This window comes from Podarcis raffonei, chromosome 10 (genome assembly GCF_027172205.1).
Source record: "Podarcis raffonei isolate rPodRaf1 chromosome 10, rPodRaf1.pri, whole genome shotgun sequence".
NCBI classification, from domain to species: Eukaryota; Metazoa; Chordata; class Lepidosauria; order Squamata; family Lacertidae; genus Podarcis; species Podarcis raffonei.
The window spans coordinates 53,179,255-53,197,338 of NC_070611.1; the positions used below are offsets into that span (position 1 = coordinate 53,179,255).

General features: G+C 43.1%; 2 protein-coding genes across 4 annotated transcripts in view; both read left to right on the forward strand.

The window, feature by feature from the left end:
• SYCP3 (synaptonemal complex protein 3) overlaps nucleotides 1-18,084 on the forward strand; it is a 171,808-nt gene that overhangs the window by 113,311 nt on the left and 40,413 nt on the right. The window lies entirely within an intron of this gene.
• Nucleotides 1-18,084, forward strand: part of GNPTAB (N-acetylglucosamine-1-phosphate transferase subunits alpha and beta) — a 44,889-nt gene that overhangs the window by 1,562 nt on the left and 25,243 nt on the right. For all 3 annotated transcript variants that reach the window (XM_053405926.1, XM_053405928.1, XM_053405927.1), the window contains exons 2-7: nucleotides 830-915; nucleotides 8,889-9,008; nucleotides 12,356-12,397; nucleotides 14,200-14,405; nucleotides 16,104-16,168; nucleotides 16,767-16,901. In XM_053405926.1, coding sequence (XP_053261901.1) covers nucleotides 830-915; nucleotides 8,889-9,008; nucleotides 12,356-12,397; nucleotides 14,200-14,405; nucleotides 16,104-16,168; nucleotides 16,767-16,901 — 654 coding nt within the window. The remainder of the gene's footprint in view (nucleotides 1-829; nucleotides 916-8,888; nucleotides 9,009-12,355; nucleotides 12,398-14,199; nucleotides 14,406-16,103; nucleotides 16,169-16,766; nucleotides 16,902-18,084) is intronic.

Here is an 18,084-nt window from a genome sequence, read left to right on the forward strand (position 1 = left end):
TATATTCTTAGCTTAAACAAGCTATGAACACAGTAGCAAACTTTGGTGCTCTAGTTATCAACATAAAGTCTTCATATTGAAATAGTTTGTGGGATTGAGGCACCCGATTTATCTTGCTGACAGGGGAGGGGAGGGAAAGTGAGATAAGATGTGAACATTGAGTCCTTGAGTCTGACAAGTTGTGCAGATTTTGTAAATTTATGGATGTAAAAAAGAATTTAGTCATCTAAAAACAATTTCAACATAGCTTGGATGGTCTGGAACGGCTCTTGAGGTTTGCATGTCTATGTGAGTAAAATGGAGAATTTCAGGAAAAACCAGATTAAGCTTTGCTCTTCTTACAGTGTAATCCTAAACATGTCTACTGAGATGGAAGTCCTGTTGAATTCAATGGGGCTTACTCCCAGTGAGTGGGGTTAGGACTGTAGCCTTGGTAGAAATCTTTTCAGGAGGAGGGAACTCAAACATTGACTTATTCCTTGCTAAAGGGTAAGTGGTCCTGCACTTCTTTCTACATTGGCCTCTCCAGATGACTTGTTTATTGAGCATTCATCCTGATTTGTTTGCATCCCATTAGCAATTCTTTCTTCTCACACTTTTCAATGCATTTTCTGTCACTTTCCAAACAGCAGTGAGGTGGAAGAACGCTTTAATCTTCTTTAAATGTGCAAACCTAAAGTTCTGGTATATGATCGATTCACTGCTGTAAAATAATGATAGCTTGGGATTGCCCAATACTACCACCTGAAGATCAATGCCACTGATTTTAAATGTCAACCTAATGCATCACCATTTTAGGGTATGATATAAGATGCTCCTTCTTTTGTAGGTTGTTCTAGAGTGGAGTCGGGACCAGTATCATGTTTTGTTTGACTCTTATAGAGACAACGTTGCTGGGAAATCATTTCAGAACAGGTAAGCCTCGGATCCAGAATGGCAGTTTCCCCCCTTCCTTGTGTTTGTGAAAGCATTGGTGAACAGTAGCACAGTTTAACCTCTGCACAACCCATTCTTTCCCCACCTTCAACCGTTTCATTTCTTCAAGCTGTCATTGCTGAAACAGTTTTCGATGGTGGGGGAAAGTGCCCACAACTTTGCCTGCATGTTGCTATGTTTCTGTCCTTCCTTCCTTCCTACAGTCTATATATGAATCAGATTTCTGATGATGTGGAGGAGAATGCAGAAGAAAAAGTGTGGTTGCAGAAAATGGCGATAAAACTTTTCCAAATGCTTGGCTGCCACTTTGATATTCTGTTCATCTTTTCCATTGAACCTGTATATAAGTGTGCAGTCTTTGTATCTATTGTCCCTTCTGCACTGTACATTTAAAACTGTATTATACCATCTTGAACAGTCATGGCTTTCCCTAAAGAATCTTGGGAACAGTAGTTTGTGAAAGGTATTGAAAGTTGTTAGGACACCGTGTATTCCCCCCACAGAACTACAATTTCCAAAGTTCCCGGTGAAGAAGAGAGATTGATTGTTAAATCCATCTGAGAAATGTATCTTGTCTGTTTTGGCTTGCTCCTCAACTCAGACTCCTTGGTGTGATGCAGCTTCACTTAAACACACCTTTCCTCAAATCTTCTGTGAGCCTCAGGCAGATGGAAGCAGTGCAAGAGACTCACGTTGCTCCTTCCTAATGCTTCAGGGGAGTCCCTGCACCCCAAAGTCCTCCTCATGTGGCAGAGGATTCTTGTGTTCCACTGAAGCTTTGGAGCAGGTGGAAACTTTTGCTTGTTTTTAAGCTCAGCACATTGTGTGAGACTTCCCTCTGAGTTCTCCACAGTTTTTGGAGGTGACGTGGGGTGCAGAGGATCTATGAGTCATCCTATTCAGAGAATAGTATGTTGTCCCTAAGAGCCAATGATAAACGAGGGACCACTTTTAAAAGAGGGAGTGTCTGTAGTTGCAGCTGGTCTGATTGCAATGCCCTCATCTCAGCAATTAAAGGTTCAGGCCACCTGATAGCAAAGTATTTGATAAAATGGATACACCATTACCTCTGGGTAGTCAGTTGTGCATATGCTACATCTGATTTTCAATATCATATTGTAATATTGGAGGAGGGGCTCAGTCCTCCTATTTGCTTCTCTCTCCAACCCCCCCTGATAACCCCCTAGGCCAGGGTGGCTGCAAAAGTACTTTGACATAGAGCCCGCAGGCTGCATGCTACTGTGTCCTGCAGGGAAACAGGGAGAGAGCCCTTGTGCTGCCTTCCCAAAGCCACGTGAGTGAGGTGCCAAACTTTGGGAAGGAGGCGTGAGGCTCTGGAAGGGGCCTAGAATCCTGCCTCTTCCTTTCCAAAGCTGAGAAGCCACTAACAAGGCTTTCAGAAGGAGGCTGGATGACTGTAGGATCCTGTGAGGAGAGCCCTCACACCTCCTTCCCAAAGCCGAGCGCTGAGATGGGGGGGGGCATCAAATGTAGCTGAGGGCCACCCAAGAAGGCATTGAGGGCCACATGCAGCCCTCGGGCCATGCATGGCCCTGCTCTAGACCTTCCTCAACACACTCTGTGCAACTACAAAGCTCCCGGAGAGCCAGTGTGGTGTAGTGGTTAAGAGCAGTAGACTCGTAATCTGGTGAACCGGGTTCGCGTCTCCGCTCCTCCACATGCAGCTGCTGGGTGACCTTGGGCTAGTCACACTTCTCTGAAGTCTCTCAGCCCCACTCACCTCACAGAGTGTTTGTTGTGGGGGAGGAAGGGAAAGGAGAATGTTAGCTGCTTTGAGACTCTTTTGGGTAGTGATAAAGTGGTATATCAAATCCAAACTTTTCTTCTTCCCTTTTCACCTTCCTAACCTCATTTCTGAAATAATTTCTCTCTTCTGCAGCTCCACTTTCCACCTGCTTTTTCTCTTTCATCCATATGGCCATACCTCTCCTACTGTATATTTGCAACTCCACCCCCCTTATTATTTAATTACTTTGTTAGAAATCTATTGGAATAGAAGAATGTAAATGGGAACAGTAAAATGTGTTATAGCTCACTAATTTGGTTTTGATTGTGGTGGAGAAGTCATAGTCATGCCAGGTTTGAGTTTGAATCATAAAGATTACTCACTTGTTTCTGTCTTCTGACTTCAATTCCAAACAGCCATTAATACACCCCCCCCCAAGAACCACAGGATGTAAGTAACTGTGAATTTTTAAATTAGCTTTTAGCATTTATAATATTGTGATCCTCAAGCTTCTTTTTCTTTCTGAAGTAATTAGTCAAAATAAATTTGGGGGTGATTGCATCGGCTCCCTAAACTTCAGCAAAGCAGGAAAATTGTCTAGAAAGGTAATCTTCATTGAAAGCAGGATGTAGTCTTTGAGGTCATGTTGCTATGAAACATTTGTGGTAATTCTTCTCCACAGAAAATATAGTCACTGTTAGACATTTTAAATCCCCAGATATACCTTGCACTCACAATATAGTATACCTCCTGTCTACCTCTTAGTATACCTCCTGTCTACCAAGTAAAGTATTTATTTTCATTGTTGAAGAACAATGAATGGTTTTCTTTTCCTTTGTAAACCGCAGCCGAATGAGGATGTGGCTGATGTTATCAGTCTTAATATTTCAGTTGGCTGCAGTGACCTATCTCTTCCTGGTTGCGTGACCTGTACGTAACAGTATCTTTATATATCTGAAAACTACAGTGTAGAACGTAACATCACCTTGGGGTATTGGCGTCTTCATTATATGTTTAATATTGGGAATATTTGTTATGGCTGAGAAATGGAGGAAGAGCTGAGAACTGGGAGCACAACCTGTACCTCTCTTTCACCTCTTCCAGTACTTTAGACAAGTGGCAGCTGCAGAGACTGGTTTCCTGGTTTGTTTTTTAGAACATCATAAGAGTCACACAGTGACCAACTAGATCAGGGGTCAGCAACCTATTTCAGCTGTGGGCCAGTCCTCTGTCCCTCAGACCATGTGGTGGGCCAGACTATATTTTGAAAAAAATAATGAACGAATTCCTATGCCCCACAAATAACCCAGAGATGCATTTTAAATAAAAGCACACATTCTACTCATGTAAAAACGTGCTGGTTTCCGGACCGTCCGTGGGCCGAATTGAGAAGGCGATTGGGCCAGATCCGGCCCCTGGGCCTTAGGTTGCTTACGCCTGAACTAGATGCTTGTGGGAAGCTCATAAGCAGGAACTGAATGCAACAGTCCTTTCCCTGCTTGTGGCTGCAGCTGGCGTTCAGAGGCTGCCTTTGACATTGGAAGCTAGTGCCATTTGATTAAAAGCTCTGCTTAAAAATCTCCCAAGGAAGGAAAGTCCCACCACTTCTTGTTGGAAGTCTTTTCCATTGCTGAGCAGCTCTTACTGTCAGAAAGTTCTTGTGATAGTGATTTTTATGTCTGAACTGAGCGATTAAATTTGCTCAGTGTGGGTTTAAGTGGAATTTACATGTGGCTAGGTTTGCAGCCTTGGTTATCTTGTCCTGGCCCCTTGGGAGATGCATTGATGGAGAGTGTAGATGCCTTTTGAAACACAGAGGCTTTCAGCAGCGTAAATTTCAAAACACTGACAATTTGGGAGCATTCACAGCTCATTGAAATAACACTTATGCTTGGGTGAAAGCAGTGCTGGCCCAAGTGAAAAGGGGAAACTTGGAGAAGGGCTCACAGGCCTCCTTTAATCTGAGATTGTCCTGGTCCGTTCTGTAGCCAAGAGAGGATGGAATAAGGTTTTCTGTGCAAATACATCAGGCTGACAAAGCAGTGAACATAAAATAGGGAAAGGCTGTATATAAATAAAATAGACACTGGCATTGATAACTCAGAATCTGCTATGGAACAGATCTTTTATTATAAACCATAATCTCCACCCAAGTGTTGTTCGCAGTTTATGTTTGGATTATCATATCACAGGTATACAGGTTTTTCTCATGCTTCCTTTGACTGTGTACTCCTGTTTCCTGGAGGGAACAGGTGCTCACATCCAAACTGAGCAGAATTTAACTTTCCAATTGTCAGCTATCAAACCGAGGTTAAATCCTGCTGGGAACAGGACTGAATTGAACCCTCCTACCCCTCAGCTGACATCACAAGTGATGTCCGCAGATTGACAGGTGGATGTGGGTTCAGGGTAGTGGCCCTCATGGGCTAAATGACTGATGGGGCAAGATTAGAAACCGCTGGGGCCATCCCTGGTTTAGAGCAACTGTGTCTCCCAGCCCTACCTAGAGATGCTGTGGTTTATACCTGGGACCTTTTGAAGGCAAAGCAGGTTCTGTCCCACTAAGCTATGGCTCTTTCCTGAAGAGCTATGTGCTCTTCTCTTAACCTTCTGGAAGAGGAAATAATGGAGCCCTTCAAGAGTCGTCTTTTGTTCCATCTCTGCCAGCACCGCCTCCTGATCAGAAACAGTATTTAAATCTGCTGCCGCCACCAGACTGAAAGGAATTTCCATTTGTTTCTGTCTCATGCCTTCCTTTGTGTCCTAAGTGTCTGCCAGTCTCTTTGCATGAGCCAGATGATTAAAAATAAATTGTTTGTGGATAATTGGTGGTCTAGGATGGCTTGCCAGCATTTCAAGGATTGGGCAGACACAATAAATGTTTTAATTTTCCTTAACTAAAATTAAACTCTCTAGGGATGCCCGATTTAACTTGAGACACTTGTCCATCTGGATTAGCTCTTGAAAAAACTGTTGTTATTTGGCCAAAGCAAACCTTCCATTTATACAGCTGTGTGGGTCATGTTCCAGCTACTGAACAAAATCTATTATTTATCATTAAGAGGCACGGCTAATTTGGGGTGTAGCAGGGTATTAAGAATATCCCAGGATACTATGTTTTTGTAAGATAAAATAAGGTGTTGCAGAACCATTGCACACGTGTTACAGGGCTTTGATAATGGTGCAGCAGCAAGCTTGTAAGGAAAAGATTCACCTGTAAGCCAATTCATGCAGGGTTCTGGGTGCAAATTTTCTCCATCTAGCTAGCAGGTCCTGAAAAGAATCCTCATGCAGTGATAGGAGATGGAGAATTTTCCTTTTCTAAGGCTGCAAAAGTAGATGCAAACGAATGGATATAAAGCCGGTCAAACCAGGCAGTTTTGAAGCTAGAATTAACTTTTACAACTTTAGGCATCGTAATTTAACTTTTTTTAAAAGGCAACTACCCCTATGAAGTATACTTATTAAATATCTACTGAACTCTCACACACTATTTATTGATAAACAGGAAAACAAAGTACATGTAATCCAATGCGGTAAACTGGATCTCAGATAATTTAGGACAGGCTTCCTCAACCTCGGCCCTCCAGATGTTTTGAGACTACAATTCCCATCATCCCTGACCACTGGTCCTGCTAGTTAGGGATGATGGGAGTTGTAGGCCAAAAACATCTGGAGGGCCGAGGTTCAGGAAGCCTGATTTAGGACATGGGGAATTTGGGGGGCCCCACAGAATGCCCCTCATTGCCCTCATAGCCCCTTTTCCTCGCTTTGTAGATTATTTAGTATGAACAGAGCTGTACCTGCATACATTCAGGGGCCAGTGAGTGCCATTTGTATGCTCTTTTTGCAGATGATGGACAGATTGTAAGGAGGTCCAGGGGCAGCAGCATGCTGTGGTTTTTACAAAACATGTAGATGAAAGGAAGCCCTGTGGTGTAGTGGTTAAGAGCAGTAGTCTCGTAATCTGGGGAACCGGGTTCGCGTCTCCGCTCCTCCACATGCAGCTGCTGGGTGACCTTGGGCTAGTCACACTTCTCTGAAGTCTCTCAGCCCCACTCACCTCACAGAGTGTTTGTTGTGGGGGAGGAAGGGAAAGGAGAATGTTAGCCGCTTTGAGACTCCTTAGGGTAGTGACAAAGTGGGGTATCAAATCAAACTCTTCTTGCACTGCAAAGTAGTTAAACTATGGAACTCACTGCAACGGTAGTGATCGCTACCAACTTGGGTGACTTTAGAAGGGGATTTTACAAACTCATGGAAGATAAGGCTATCAGTGGCCACTCGTCATGATGGCCATATAGGTTTGCTCTGGCGTTCCTCGGAATATTTGGGATCACAGTCGGAAGTGATCTGTTGTGCTTGTGGGCTTCCTTGATTGGCTGTTGTGGGAACAGAATGCTGGGCTCGATAGACCTTTATTTTAAACCGGTAGGGCTACTCTTAACATTCTTTCCTTTGTATATCTGTGGGTGGAGGAATGAGGCCTCCCTAATTCCCTTCCTGGACATTTGCTGATCATAGGCACCAGGAGGGACTGCATGTGAACTGGCACTATGTGTATTAGAACAGGGTGTGCAGGGGGTCTGGCTGTGGCAAAGTGAGGAAAAACAGTCAGGATGTATCTTTGGCCAATTTAACACAAGCAATGACATAGCTGGAATAAATCATGAGTGGCTGGTTGTGACACATTGTTTTCCTCCGCATAAGTATTTTTAGAACGGTTTCGACAGAAGCCATAGGTGGAAAATGTTACATTAAGTTTGAAAATCCATACTGGTTTTGAACTTGGGCAGGATGTGTGAGCAGAAAATGTGATTTGCCCCTCCTACTTCTCATAAGAGTTTTCCAGAGTTATAAATTAGGATCTGAACTCCTGAATCAAGGGCTGAGTTTTGGAATTAAGACTGTGGTTGTCAAACCCTGGGGAAGACCATGGAACACCTAGAAGAGGGAAACAAACTTTTTGGGTTCCTGAGTCAGCTGGGACCCTTTCTCTCCACACCAGCCATAGATTAAATGCCTTGCAGGAGAGGAGCCTAACAGATCCATGCTGGATTTGTTGAGGAGACCTGCTTCCCCACTTGCCACATTATAATCCCATTCTTGTTTATGATTAATGTGGGAGATGAGTGGCCTCTTCCATGGATCTTTGCACACAGCGATGGGTAGCATGCACATACGACCCTGTGCAAGGAGCTCTGCACAATCTGCTATGAGAGGTGGGGGTTTTTTGGGGGGGGGTTAGTATGGTAGATGTAGGTTTTATTTATGTATCTCCTGCTCTAAAAGCACTATACATATAAGAATCGGGATCCAAACTCAAAAATAAGTGTTTGAGAGATACTGCATGAAGGGTCATTGGAAGGAAAGAACATAAAAAGTTACAAGTTTGAAGAACCTTTCTTTTGTTGTTGTTTAGTCGTTTAGTCATGTCCAACTCTTCGTGACCCCATGGACCAGAGCATGCCAGGCACTCCTGTCTTCCACTGCCTCCCACAGTTTGGTCAGATTCATGTTCGTAGCTTCAAGAACACTGTCCAACCATCTCATCCTCTGTCGTCCCCTTCTCCTTGTGCCCTCAATCTTTCCCAACATCAGGGTCTTTTCCAGAGAGTCTTCTCTTCTCATGAGGTGCCCAAAGTATTGGAGCCTCAGCTTCAGGATCTGTCCTTCCAGTGAGCACTCAGGGCTGATTTCCTTAAGAATAGATAGGTTTGATCTTCTTGCAGTCCAAGGGACTCTCAAGAGTCTCCTCCAGCACCATAATTCAAAAGCATCAATTCTTCGGCGATCAGCCTTCCTTATGGTCCAGCTCTCACTTCCATACATCACTACTGGGAAAACCATAGCTTTAACTATACGGACCTTTGTCGGCAAGGTGATGTCTCTGCTTTTTAAGATGCTGTCTAGGTTTGTCATCTCTAGATGCAGGCAAAAAGGGAGCAGGATGATGACCAGAGTAAGTGTATTTTTAATGTGTGGTGTTGCAGAAGCACATTGATTAAAAATGAGAAACTGATGAAGAAACAACTGAATGTTTTGATTATGCCAGACATAATGGAACAAGTTTATCATTTGAAATCCATGAGTTTCAACTGACTGGTTGCAGGTGAACGTAATCTGTGCTGCTGTAAATTGCATTTCAATTTAAGCCTGGACAGGTTGAGCTGGTTTCTCTCTCTTAATGGGATTTCTCTTATAGGCTTTGCTTGCCAATGCCTATTGATGTGGTGTACACCTGGGTGAATGGCACAGATGTTGAGCTGATCAGGGAACTGCAGCAAGTGAGGAAACAGATGGAGGAAGAACAGAGAATGATGAGGTAAGAACATTTCTCTGCATGCGCAGTATGCTGAGCTGCCCTGGCTGGAGGTAAGAAAACAAACAATTGGTATACCACAATTGTTTGCTTTCTTACCTCCAGCCAGGGCAGCTCAGCATACTGTGGTATGACAAGGTCAAAGCGCACAAAGCATTTAAAAACCATATTGTCAGGAAAGCATTGTTTAATGTCTGGATAAGATATAAAGACTTACTTGAAAATAAAACCCCAAGGTGGTTGTCACCGATGGAAGCAAAGGCTCAGAAAAAGCTCAATATGGAGGCCAAATGGCCGAAATATTGGGAAATTTTGGAACAAGAAGGAGACAAATTGAAATTGCAGAGTTTTGAGAAATTAAAAGATAAAGTGCGAGACTGGCTTCACTATTACCAAATAAGGGGGATGTCAGGGAACTGCCATCGGAACTAGAGGAGGCGGCGAGGCCCTACAACGATGCTGGAGAGGGGCCAAGCAGGGAGAGAGGCAAGTCTCCTACTGGGGAAGAAAATCAGCGCTACACCAGGGATAGAGGGGGGCCAATGGGGGAAGCAGAGAGCAGGCTCCGGGACTCTTCACTGGACACCAGCGGGGAGAGCACAGGTCCTCCTCTACCCACGCCCTCCCTGCGCAGAAGACTTCCGCGCAGGGAGAGTAGGAGGAGACTGGGTGTCAAAACAACTTTTATGTTGGAAAAGGTTTAAGAAACGCCCACTGACGGATTCTGCCAGCGACTGAACAGCCACGGAGTGGATGGCTGTCCAGCGAGAAATGGTTTAACCAGCCAACCTAGCCCAGAGCGGCGGCTATTTACGCACAAGCAACCCCTAAAGCCATTACAGGAGGCTTACAATTTGGACAAAAAAATTGGCTTCCAGGTGGAAAAATCAAAATTGGAAACAGAACTGTTAGATCCCAAAACAAAGATACTTTCAAGAATGTATAACTTGCTGTTAAAATGGAATACTCAGGATGAAACGGTTAAATCTGCTATGATTAAATGGGCACAAGATGTTGGATATAACATTATGTTCGCTGACTGGGAACAGTTGTGGACCACAGGTATGAAATTTACGGCATGTAATGCCCTGAGAGAGAATATTATGAAAATGATATACAGGTGGTACATGACACCAGTCAAGCTTGCAAAAATCTATCATTTGCCCGATAATAAATGTTGGAAATGTAAAGAAAACGAAGGTACATTCTTTCACCTTTGGTGGACGTGCCCAAAGATTAAGGCTTTCTGGGAGATGATCTATAATGAAATGAAAAAGGTATTTAAATATACCTTCCTGAAGAAACCAGAGGCCTTTCTCCTGGGCATAGTCGGCCAATTGGTGCCAAAGAAGGATAGAACTTTCTTTATGTATGCTACAACAGCAGCAAGAATACTCATTGCAAAGTATTGGAAGACACAAGATTTAACCACCCTGGAAGAGTGGCAGATGAAGGTGATGGACTATATGGAACTGGCGGAAATGACTGGCAGAATCCGAGACCAGGGAGAAGAGTTGGTGGAAGAAGATTGGAAGAAATTTAAAGACTATCTGCAGAAACATTGTAAAATTAATGAATGTTAAAATGATGCTGGATTGAAATTAAGTGGCATTAGCAATAAGGTTAATAAGAATATGTAAAAATGGATTGATAACAGATGAAAATATATAGTTATAATATGTTGAGATATAGAATTAAGATAAATGAAAGAGGGTAAGGATTTGCTGAACTGACTATGTGAACGGGAATACAAAAAAGGGAGGTGTGAGGAGGTCAGGGAAATAAACGAAATTCAAGATGTGAAAAAAAAATGGATTTGTTTTTAACTTTTCCTATTTACTTTTTCTGTATTTTGTATTTTCTTTTTTCTATGTATTTTTGTATTTTTTGTATTTTTCTTTTTTCTCTTGTTTTCTTTTTATTCTGTAATTTTCTGCTTTTTGTAAAACTCTAATAAATATTTTATAAAGAAAAGAAAAGAAAAAGAAAACAAACAATTGGGTTGTGTCCAGTTTTAGTCCTACTCAGAGTAGATCCATTGAAACTAATAAACACGACTAACTTGGTTGGCATCCATCTGCCTTGGGAGACCATAGAGGTGCACGCCTTTGGGGGTGAAGTCAAACTGTTGGAAGGTTACAGCATGTGCTGCAGCTGTAGAGATTTGCTAACATGCCCATTAATTTTAATGGGTTTACTGTGAGTAGGACTTTGTTGGATACAGCCCAAGGTTTTGCCAGAAGGAAGTGAACCTCCCTAAGATGCCATAGGCTTTTGCAGGTGAATAAATTAGTAAGATTGGCTTTTGCCGTTGGTCTATCCTTGTTCTTACCTGTTTCTATTCTTGCCCATCCAGTGTCAATTGGAAGGAAACATCTAGATACTTCATGTTAGAGAATTTTGCATGTTGCCTGTTTTGTGCTTCTGGTGTAATATTTGAAAAAGGACTCGCATGTGGGAGATTAGCAAGTTGATTCATATCTGCAGCATGTACATCTCCCACATATAAGACTCTCTTTTCAGAGAGTATTGTATCGGGGCATGGCATTTTGCTTTCTCGGGTGCCAATAATTCTTGCAAGCAGGTAACATGAAAACAATGTTTTGTAAGTTCAGCTGGCCCTGATCACTTGGCTTGAGTGCGACTGTGAAAGTCTTCTTGTTCTCACTAAAGAGGAGGCTCCCTGATTCTTGCCTTAGTTCAGAGTGCTCCAAACAGTGAACTATATAGAGGCTATAGCTACATTTGGATTCATAGAATGACCAAGGATGCTATGAACATCTGGAAGCATCTGGAAGGCAATGTTATGGTGTCATGTGAATGGTGCTGGAAAACTCTTCAATGCGTTTGTGGATCTTTGCAAGGATCACAAAAGTTTGTAATCGATTTGCTTCATGGATTGTCCAGTTCGATTGAGAGTCTCTGCAGCAATAGCCAACGTAAACATTTATGCCCTGCCACAGTCCAATTAATCCTAGAGGTTAGCTGGTTGCAGGCCTTATGCTCTCTGTGGGAAGCTGCCATATTGAAGTGTGTTTCAGCAGCCTTCATTTGTGGGGATGTAATTAAATTGGCCATTCATCCTGTAGATTTATCGGACACGGCTCTCAATTCTTTAACTGAAGCACCTGTGCTTGAATTGCTTCTGTGTCCTAATAGGTGGTATGAATGGGAGAGGTTTGATGCTGTGACATATTCTGCTACTTCTGGGTTTTGTGTGCAAAAACTCAGGTTATTGAGATTCTGTTACTGTCTACAGGGTGATGAGAGTAACTAGAACCTTTGTGCATTTTGGGTGTATATGTTAATTCAGGGGGGATTTAATAGTTACGCGTTTACTTGTATTTTAGGGAAATTCTTGGAAAGAATACAACTGAACCAACTAAGAAAAGGTAAGAAATAATATAGGTGTTTCATGTTTTTTGTTTAAAAGGCTTTCAACTATCAATGTATTAATTACTGTGTGAACCTTAACTGACACTGTAATTTCAAGTGAGTGAAGTAACATTTAAAATAGCCATGATCAAGGGGTAGGACAAAACTGGTACACTTTTCCTCGTGTTCTAAAGTAAATACCGTATTTTTCGCTCCACAGGTTGCACCAGACCATAGGACACACTGGACCATAGGAGGGGGAGAACAGGGGGAAAAAAATTCTTCCCCTCTCTGCTCAGCGCCCCTTCAGCGAAGCGGCAGGAGAAACGGAGCCCCTTCCATTTCTCCTCCCGCTTCGCTGAAGGGGCGCTGCGCAGAGAGGGAAAACTGTGCAGCGCCTCTCAAGCGAAGCCTGGAGAGCAAGAGGGATCAGTGTGCACCAACTCCTCTCGCTCTCCAGGCTTCAGGCGGCTATCCGCAAGCCTTCGGAGTGCAGCGAGAACTCCTGCTGCGTTCCGAAGGCTTGCGGATAGTTCCCGCTGCGCTCTGGGGGCTTCAGGCGGCTTTAGCGAAAGCAACATGAAGCCTCCGGAGCGTGGGGGGAGCTCTCCTTCTGCGCTTCGGAGGCTTTGCGATGCTATCGCTGAAGCCAAGGAGCCTGCATTCACTCCATAGGATGCACACACATTTCCCCTTAATTTTAGGAGGGGGAAAAGTGCATCCTGTAGAGCGAAAAATACGGCAATTCATTTTTAAATTATTATTGTTGTTGTTTTGTTTTATTTCTTGTACCCCGCCCATCTGACTACGTTGCCCCAGCCACTCTGGGTGGCTTTCAACAAAATATAAAGGAATACAACAAAATTTCAAGCATTAAAAGTGTCCCGAAACAGTGCTGTCTTTAAATGTTGACAGAAAGTCATATAATGGTTTATCTCTTTGACATCTCACAGGAGGGTGTTCCACAGGGCGGACACAACTACCAAGAAGGCCTTCTGCCTCATTCCCTATCTGCTCACTCAAAAATCAGGCTTTTGTAGTTATTCCCAATGATCCACACACACCTAAAGCAATATGGGTGATGTCCACCATATGGACACAACCTCAAAATGTGAAGGCATGTTTCATTGTTACCTCTAACTGTAAGAGAAAGGTTAATGAGGTGAGCAACAAGGCCCATGTAAACCCAACTAGCAGCTGCCAAATTGCTCTCATGGTACAGAACATAGACTGCTTTCTACTTCATTTATTTCTGGCTTCTGTATTTTATCAGGCTGGGCACCCTAGAAAGGCTGTATGCAATACAGCAATGGTCCTCTTACCCCGGACAACTTGAAAATGGCTGAGGTTCTTGGCAGACCACTTAATAACTTTTTTTGCCTGTTGTGGTAATTTCAGTGCCCTGTGCTGGGTGCTGTATGGTGGAAATAAAATTGTCGTACCAATAAAATACATAAGAAATAAAAGAAGCAATAAAAGGCAGTTTAAAAAATCAATATGAATATTTAATATGCAGGACCTGCTATCTCCCGTCTACAGCCACAGATCCGCAGAAAGGCCATGGACAGCCTGAATGAAGCTCATGGACCACAGGGAACCCCTGTAGTATACTGTGACACATGACAAATATTTAAAGAAATGATTACTTTAAGTATAGATTTGACCTGTGATATATTTCTGCAAAATATGAATAAACAGAGAGCAGGCAACACTATTGGTGTGTGTGTGTGCTTCTTTATCAAAAGCTAGTCAAAGCTTGAATAGCCACGTGCAGCTTTGAACCTGAGAGTATGCCTGACTTTTGCTGTCTTGATCCTAGCGAGAAGCAACTGGAGTGTTTACTGACACACTGCATAAAAGTGCCAATGCTCATCTTGGATCCAGCTTTGTGCAGCAACATCACTCTTAAGGACCTGCCCTCTGTCTATCCCCTGCTGAGATCTGCCAACAATATATTCCTGGTTGCCAAGCCAAAGAACCCTTCCACCAACGTTACTGTAGTTGTTTTTGACAGTTCTAAAGAAGGTAAGGATCTATTTTAAGTCTTCTCCCACTAATTGGCAACATATGGTTTTAGTTTACCATAGGATTACTGCTGTTTCAGGGGACTCTTCTCTAGGGGATTTCCTTCTCCTCCTCCTCCTGTTGTTGCAATGATTAAAGGATGTCAGTAGATAAACTTAGTAGGCAGAGGAGAATGTGTCCTAAAAATAAGGTCCCCCCTTAAATGTTCCAGAAACTTGATCTAAGTATATGTAGAGAAATATGTACACGTAGTGATTTGGTGTCCCCCAGTTTATACGCAAAAATATCGGTGTTGGTGCTGCCTCCTTAATAAAAATGACATGACATTACCACTTACTTTATTTGGAGAATAATATTAGTTTCTTAATTTTTCAACAACAGCAGCAGAGAGGTTTTGCCTTGGGCAAAATGTGGACCATGTTGTAACTGTTCCCTCAGTGCTCTGCATTTTGCTTTCATGATGAGGTGAGGTGTTGCGTAGCCTGTTGTTCAAATTCCCTTTCTAGTCCCTTGAGACGGGTGCATCTTGATGGTAGCTGTATTTATTTTTATTTTGTTTATGAAGTGCTTCCCATAAAACACCCCAGAGCAATTTTAACATTAAAAGCAATTCCGTGTCCAACAGAGGCACTGGGATTAAAAAAAATCTCTACTTAAAAGGCTTGTTGGAAATGAAAGGTCTTCAATAGGCACCCAAAAGTAATATGTGAGAGTGAGTTCCAAAGATTAGGTGCTGCCACATTAAAGGCCAAATTCCTAGGTCACATGGAACAGGTTGCCTGGTATCTGTAGGAGGTCATCGTCTGCAGAGCACAGTAATCAGATGACTATATAAGGGTCGAGACAGTCTTTTAGGTATCCTGGTCACAAGTAGCATAGGACTTTGTACCAGCACCTTGAACTTAGTCTCGAAGCTAATTCACACAAAATAGCCCAGTGAGGACTTTCTTTGGGGAGAAAGTGTTGGAAAAGGGAAGGAGGGACATTAAATGGAGCTGCTGGAATCCTTCATACTGCAACATTTTGTTAAAGGTCCCACCCTCCAGATAAAACATATTTTCTTACTTCTTCTTCTGTTGGCAATAGCTGATGGAAAGAAAACCCCTCATCATGGGACTGTGGCATTGTGATTTGTTTCTTCCATTGACTAACAAATATTGCATTTGGCTTTGAAATTACCGTATTTTTTGCTCTATAAGACTCACTTTTTCCCTCCTAAAAAGTAAGGGGAAATGTGTGTGCGTCTTATGGAGCGAATGCAGGCTGTGCAGCTATCCCAGAAGCCAGAACAGCAAGAGGGATTGCTGCTTTCACTGCGTAGTGATCCCTCTTGCTGTTCTGGCTTCTGAGATTCAGAATATTTTTTTCTTGTTTTCCTCCTCCAAAAACTAGGTGTGTCTTGTGGTCTGGTGCGTCTTATAGAGCAAAAAATACAGTAAATAACCAACTCTGATGGTTCGGGGGCAAGTTATCCCCATTCTGCAGTGGTGTTGTTAAAAAATGTTTATTTCATAAAATTTATATAGCACTGGATTGTAAGAGAAAACTTCAAAGTGTCCCATAGCAAGTATATGTGAGATCTCAAAAGAGTTTTTATTTACAAATTATGCAGTGTATTCTGTATGTATGCAGTACAAATTATGCAGTATGTATTCTGTAAAAGTTTTGACCTGTGATTTGAATTATTGAATATTCCAGCCGAGGATGTCCATTCTCAGATGTTAAAGGAAAGCAGCAAGCAAGCAGTGTGGAGAGGCTATTTGGTATGTTCCTTTAAAATGATGTTGGTATATATACTAGAAAGGTGGTCTAAACCACAGAGCCTAGGGCTTGCTGATCAGAAGGTCGGCGGTTTGAATCCCCGCAACGGGGTGAGCTCCCTTTGTTCGGTCCCAGCTCCTGCCCACCTAGCAGTTCGAAAGCACATCAACTGCAAGTAGATAAATAGGTACTGCTCCAGTGGGAAGGTAAACGGCGTTTCCGTGCACTGCTCTGGTTTGCCAGAAGCGGCTTAATCATGCTGGCCACATGACCTGGAAGCTGTCTGTGGACAAACGCCGGCTCCCTTGGCCTATAGAGCGAGATGAGCGCACAATCCCAGAGTCGTCCGCGACTGGACCTAACCATCAGGGGTACCTTTACCTTTATATATACTAGAAAGTTTGGATCCTTGCTTGGATGCAAGGTCCTGTTTCTAAAAATTCTTTGTTTTGCTGTAATATTTCCATAACTGCTGTAATAGCTTGTAAGTAAAATTCTCATGCTAAAAGCGTGAGTTCTCCCCTGGGGGGCACAATGGGGAAAAAAGTGTTAGTCCTTTAAAAAGAGAATTAAGTAAATAATAAATTCCCTTACTTGCAGACTACAGACAAAGAAGTTCCTGGTTTAGTAATAATGCAAGACTTAGTTTTCCTGAAAGGATTTCCACTTACATTCAAAGAGACAAATCAACTAAGAGCAAAACTGCCTGAAAACCTCGCTTCCAAGATAAAGCAGGTAAGTGTCAACAAGGATAAGAGCAAAATCTAGCAGATGATTGTGAATAATGGAGTAAACCTTCTGCTAAAAATCATTTTCTCCTTGCACACAAATCAAAATGATTTTCTCCTATGCTGTTACAGTATTCATTTACCATTGTAGTAGTCTCATAGGTTATTCAAAAGATGCCAAATCCTGATTTGAAAACTTTGGCTGCAAACTAAAAATTCTGTTGGAGATGGCCTGCTTGAGGTAGGAAATCCAGGAGGCTGGTCGAGTTCAGGGGTTGGCAAGGTTTACCTCACCTGGGCCTGTTCACTCCAGCGGAGATCCCTCTGTGGGCTGGATCTTGCACACGCCTGCAATTTCCTGCATCTGCGCAGACGCGATTTCCGGTGCCACGGAAGCGAGTCCCTGTGCTGCGCTGTGCCGGTTTAGCGCAGTGTGCAGGGACTCGCCGAGCGGGTAGCTTGTGGGCCGGTTAAACGACCCCCATGGGCCTTAGGTTGCCGACCCCTGGTCTAGTTCTGCATATGCCCCAAAAATTGAAAGCACCATCCCCACTCCAAATCCTGGGAACTGTAGCTTACCTCTCACAGAACTGCGTTTCCCAGCACCCATAACACACTTCAGTTCCCATGATCCTTTGGGTGGTCGTTTTAAGCATATGGTGTGTACACAGCCCCAGGGTCCTACAAGACCTTCCCAAACTCCACAATTCTATGAGCTCTGGCACCCTGAATTACAAGCCACTGGAAATGTAAATTATGTACCTGCATATGCCCAATTTTGCATTAGCCCAATAAATATCCTTGACGTGCTTTGCAAAACAGTTTGCTGCATTATTCTAAACTGAATTCGCAAAAAATTCTGCCTAACAGTGTTGGTCAACACACATCTGGTTGGACTGAATTCAAAGTTGCATGCATGCCCTATGTGCTCTATGTATAGAACCATATGCTTGCACATCGGATATAACTTATAGGATCTGTGCAGCTACTCCCATCATTTTTTGTGAGTTAATGACTTAAAGAGCTTGGGCAATCCCAGTGGGATTTTGGTCTTCCCCATCCTCCTCACTCTTTGAACAGCAGAGCCATCTTACAAGCATCTTTTGGTTTCAAAAGTGGTATGCAGCCTGCTAGGCTGATGTTTGAGGAACTCCGCCCCAAAGTGCCCTTAGGCACCCAGACGTTAGTGT